Below are 5,281 nucleotides of genomic sequence, written 5' to 3'. Positions count from 1 at the left end.
GCTCGTTGCCTACTAATGTGGTCATGGATGACCAAAGTAGCAAACACAATCTCCTCATCGTCAGACGACTAATCATCCTACTCGCAAATGAAGTTGTTGAAAGTACTTGTCGCCACTATCTATTTGTATCTTACGGGCGAAACATTGAACACCTTGCGGGCGTGATGGAAGAAGCCGACCGGTGAAAAGAGTCCGGTCCATCCCAGATCAGGTAATAGGCGTGTCGGCATGAAGGCGGCCGGCGAGCGAGGTAGCCAAGCTTGGAGCGTTGCTGGCGAAGACGGAGACGAGGGGGGTGCTACAACGGCTCGTTGGAATTGCCCTAACGTTCTCCTACAGCTCAACGGCGGTGCACAACAAGGTTTATAGGGGACGATGAGCTCCCCACCTGGTTGATCCACGGCGAGGTGGAGTCGGACGGCTATGGCGGCCGCTGCTTGCAGGTTGCAAGCCGGAGTTTGGAACAGTCCAACGGCGAGGTGGTCCTACGGCAACGCTCATGCTGGTTTGAAGCCATCAGTCATGTCTTGCAGCGACATCATTCTTCTCTTTCTGGAGTTGGAGATGTGCTCCAATGTGCGGCCTCCAAGGGGTGTGATGAGAAGTTGTAGTTCGGCCTCGGCAGCCGCCTCCTCTCCGACATATGGGACATTGTTTGTGGTAGCCGCGATCCAACCTACGTTTTCGGCACCGCCTTGGTTTTACCACGAGGACTTGCTCTAGGGTGATTGCTTGAGGGTTGAGGCCAGCTCTCATCCCTCGATGAGGTCGCCCATGGGCAGCTACCGGAGTTCGTCGTAGCAGAACAATTTGCTTAGCACAAATGGAATTTCTTGAGATTTAAATTTGAAACTTGACTGGTGTTTTCTCCACCAATCTAAACCAAGTTACTGCCAGGTTTTCTATCAGCAAAGAGAAATACTATTTCCTTCCCTCCTTCAACACCATCAGCGCAAAATTACTGATGCTGCTTATTTCCTTCCACCATGGAAATCTCACCCAACACTCACGGTGGGTAAGTAACAATTGCCTACTGCACTTATGGATTACAAGCACATAATAGTCATATAAACATGCCAGGCATCAAGCTTTAAAAAATTATGGTGACTAATGTACATGAAAAGCTAGAAATTGTATGATCGGAGGCTCTCTTTAATTCGAAGTCCTGGCAGAGCACCTCAGCTAGTGTTTTCTGATCTCACTTGAAAGCTTAATGCTTCATTGATCCTACTGAAAACAAGTCGAACCGGGATGCACGCGATAGTTGGCCCGCCAATTTTCCGAACTACAGTATTTCTCTTTGTGCTTTCTCTGCGGCTGCTGCCAAAAGATGAGAGCCTGCGCATTTTCCTTGGTGAAGATGCTGATTTCTTGGTATGTGGCCGCCAGGACTTATCCATATCATGCTCCGAGACCTTTTTACGGCCACCAAGTTTTGATTTAGATGAATGTGACGATCTTGGCTGGCGCGGTTCTGCAACTTTGCTCCTCTTTAGCAAGTGGGTAGGACTGTTCTTTGCCAGATGGTGATTATCTCTACTTTCCACAGGACAACTATCATCCAAAACAACAACAGGTACAGGAAACCCCATAACAGGTTTACGGTTCCATTTACTTGTCAGAGAAACAAGAGGTGCACGGTGGCCCTTGTAGGTTCCTTCGACTGCCAACTCAACATCATAAAGTTTATAGTCTGCTTGTACACTCTTCATTGGCTTTACCACATGGCATCTTGTAGATTTCATATCAGGTTTCTGCTCAGGCAGTATTACTTTAAGCGGTGACCCATAATATGGGGATGCTGCCCCAACCTTTTCAGAGTGTGAATGGTTGCTTAGAGTTTCGAATGACTCATCATGCTCGGGTCCGCTTTCATAATATTGTTGCCCCATAATGCCAGCACCATCATCTGGAGGAACCAGCACAAATTTCATGCTACTCCCAGGATCACTAGTACTTCCGACTCGTGCATCCAACCCAGTAACATCTTCATCTTGTTCCTTGCATTTTATTGTCCTTCCATATTGTTCCACGATCAAACTTTCATCCATGTTGCAGCTTACTGGAGTTACCTGTATGTTTTTCTTCTTGGAACTTGTATTATCACGAAGTAAGGGTATGTGTTCTCTGCTATAGTCAGTAATTTGTGTCTTGCCTTTTAAGGTCTCATCCTTTACAGATGCACACGATCCATGTGTGTGCAAATGGCCTGATAAAAGATCAATTGAGAAGCATTAAGCAGTGCGTTCTGTGATAGTTCAGATAGTGAAAAACTGAACAGATATTCACCATTTGCAACATAATCAGTAACTTCCATAAGAATAAGAGATTGAAATAAAGAATGTGCATACTTAACTAATTGTGATAAATCCCAAAGCTATATGGTAGAAATATGAAAGATCAGGCTGGTAAAGGAAACATGCCAATGTGTACAGGATTCACCTCTAACACATGGTCGACTTGATCACAAAGCATGGAGCAGCTTATAATAACAAAACCTGGTGTGGTAAAACCCCTATTTCAAAAGTTGCTCAAAGAGTATTACAACCAAACGCATAACTTCTTCCGTATCTAATTACCCGCTATTATATGATGGTCATCATCTTGAACACAGTGCTTAAATGTATAGCAGCTGAAAGTGGAATTAAGGAAGCGGTACTATCTGTTTACCTTCTGCTGTGACATCATCCTCCATAGTACGGTGAGCATCAAGAAACTCATCATCATCAGAGCAGCCATCACTAAGAAACCCAGTCCCGTCCAAGACTTCAGCTTCCTTTAGTTTAGAAGCTTTGGTAGAACCACTGTGACTAGTACATAAGGCATCTGCTGAAGTCTCCACACTTGAAGTGCCCGAGCTGTAAGAACAATTTAAATTTCCTGGCAAAGAAAATCCCCCCCAATTTGATTCGAACACGTTCGACAGTTTGTGTCCAGGGGACTGGACAGAAGACTGTCCTGAAGCGTCCCAATATGTTGGAACTTTCACTGCTGAATCTTTACATAACTTTGACAAAGGACGTCGCTTATCTTTCTTTCTTGAATTTTCATAAGCTTGACCAATATTGGAGCGTTTCCTTTTTGTCAATGAATGAGACTGATTATTCTTGTTTATTCCATTTGTGCTAGGCAACTCATAGCCAAAGCTTGGCCCACTTTCAAGATGAGGTAAATCATGATACCAATTTGAAAAAGAACCAGCACTTGACTTCTGTTTGGGGGTCCTGTTTGATCCAATAAGGTCTCTCATACGCCGGAATCCTTTAACTGTGTCATCCTCAAATTTGTTTGATGCCTTCCGTTTCTTCCTTGAAGATGAAGCATACCTAGTACTTGAAGAGGATATATTTTGTGGCACCTTGAAAAATGTTGACCCTTCAGATAAACCTTGAGGTGAGTTTTCTTCAATATCATACAGACCCCTTTCTACGCGAGAAGATATTCTGCTGGCTCCACCTATGTTTCTAGAATTTGCAGAATACCTGTTCTCAGATGCACACATAGCATCGTCCATCTCATCTTCGTCTGGAAAGCGAGATCTTTCTATTTCAAGGGCGTGCATAATAGCATCCTCCCTGCGAACATACTTTCCTTCATTGTAGGTCCTCTTTTGCTGGCGAGCCAAAATTTTCGCTTTTTCTATACACTCTTCATACTCACCACACCGGAATGCCTTCACGCGCTTAGATTTCTCAAGATTATACCAGTCACTATGATGAAGTAAAAGAGAACAAGATAAAAAATCAGACTTAAGATACATCAACATGAAAAACATAATAATCTATGCGAATTAGCAAAAGGGAATTATAAGTGCAAAATAAATGAGTCAAAACTAGAAAAACAAAACCTAAAACGAAGCAATGTACAGAGTAAAGATGCAATGGAAGTGAATAAACATAAGAACCACCAGTTCATCCAGGCAAGAAATGTTATCATAAACTAAGCTTGACAAGAGGAGGAGGGGGGGGGGGGGGGGGGGGGATCACAGGCTTAGCATGAGCATATGTTCAGATATAAATCATAGCCTTTGCACAAGTCAGCATAACAACTAAACCCAGATCTTGATGCGTGGCACTTTTCTTCCTAGCATACAGAGGGGATGCAATATGTATGTCACCTAATTGATCCTTCTAATGCCTTGCAAGATTTTTGCAATAGAAAAATAGATAGTGCAAGGATGTACCTAGTTTTCACCATTTCCAAGTCTGAGAGAGGTACTATACATACTAATACTACTCTATGGGTAGAAAGAACAGCAGACGGTGTCAATCGGCATCGTTTGCTGTAGTGCAAAATATGGATGGCATCATCAGGAGAAAAGAAAATTATGCCGTGGTAGAAACCACAGCAAGGATTATCCGAACAGATCGAATCTACGCATGCATAAGCACAAGAAAGAAACAGAGAAGCAATTAGGAAGAGTGGTTGTACGGACATGCTGCCGTCCGGGCGGCCGAGGAGCTTGATGGGTGTGCCTGCAGAGCGCGGTGGAACCACGCAGTTCTCGGGTAACTCGTCCTGGCCAAGGATCCGACCGGGCCACCAGGATCCGTTGCGGCGGCGCACCCAGACTAGCGCACCCACCTCCGCGTCCGCCCCCGTCACGCCGGCGGGGAACTCCTCCTCTCCACCGACGCTTCCCATCCCGGAACCGCCGCCGCCCTCACCGGGTCACGACCATGAGCTGCCCCTCCGCTCAAGACAAAAATTGATCAAGCCAAGAACGACTTTCTTGTCTAAGAACGCGAGGAGGGAGGCAGATGAAACCAGCAAAGGAGCGAAGGCAGCGCTCAGCGAGCGCGAGCGGCGGTGGCGGCGGTGTACTGTTCCGTGGAGATGGGAGGTCTCCGTGCTATGGAGAAGCAGAAGGGGGAGGCGGACGGGGGAGGTGGGGTCTCCCCGTCTGGGGAAGAGGAAGAAGGGGTAGGGGGTGGGACAGAGATCCAGTGCCTTGCCCACAGCAAGGCACGGCATAACTGGCGGCCCAGTCAGCCGTTGAATCAAGGAGACGGTTCAGATCGAATACTGTAACGCAGAACACTGTACGGGAGATTATAAACCAAACACTGTAGGTGGGGTACTGTAGACCGAACATTGTAGAACGGTTACTGTTCATGCAGATCTGGCCGTTGATTCTGGCTCGGACGATGCGGAGAGGGGAGCCGGTCACCATACTGTTCATCGGTGCCTTGCTCACAGCAAGACATTGGATCTCATTCAGGGGGGTGGGGGGTTACGTGTACCGCGGCCTGAACGTGGGTTGGGCTATTTCCTTGCTCGG

The 5,281-nt window shown here is 46.4% G+C and overlaps 1 protein-coding gene across 1 annotated transcript; it reads right to left on the bottom strand.

Annotated features, from left to right (window-relative positions):
- Window positions 1-1,016: 1,016 nt before the first annotated feature.
- Window positions 1,017-4,945, bottom strand: LOC125543776 (uncharacterized). Its single transcript, XM_048707244.2, has 3 exons — window positions 4,436-4,945; window positions 2,671-3,710; window positions 1,017-2,209 (listed from the first exon to the last, which is right to left on the bottom strand). Exons 1-3 carry the CDS (start codon window positions 4,642-4,644, stop codon window positions 1,179-1,181), a joined length of 2,280 nt encoding a protein of 759 aa, XP_048563201.1. The 5' UTR covers window positions 4,645-4,945; the 3' UTR covers window positions 1,017-1,178.
- Between the last annotated feature and the right edge of the window lie 336 nt (window positions 4,946-5,281).

The sequence above is a fragment of the Triticum urartu genome, chromosome 3A, assembly GCF_056163025.1.
Source record: "Triticum urartu cultivar PI428250 chromosome 3A, HENAU_Tu73, whole genome shotgun sequence".
Lineage (NCBI taxonomy): Eukaryota > Viridiplantae > Streptophyta > Magnoliopsida > Poales > Poaceae > Triticum > Triticum urartu.
The sequence above is the reverse complement of the archived record's forward strand: the minus strand, read 5'-3'. Positions and strand labels throughout refer to the sequence as shown.

What these genes read in the sequence shown, in the direction of transcription:
- LOC125543776 (XM_048707244.2), bottom strand. Translation starts at nt 4,644, where the DNA reads ATGGGAAGCGTCGGTGGAGAGGAGGAGTTCCCCGCCGGCGTGACGGGG. An exon ending in GGCCGCCCGGACGGCAGCAT is followed by an intron (nt 3,711 to 4,435) that starts GTCCGTACAACC and finishes ACTTCATCATAG; the next exon opens with TGACTGGTATAATCTTGAGA. An exon ending in GGATGATGTCACAGCAGAAG is followed by an intron (nt 2,210 to 2,670) that starts GTAAACAGATAG and finishes ATCTTTTATCAG; the next exon opens with GCCATTTGCACACACATGGA.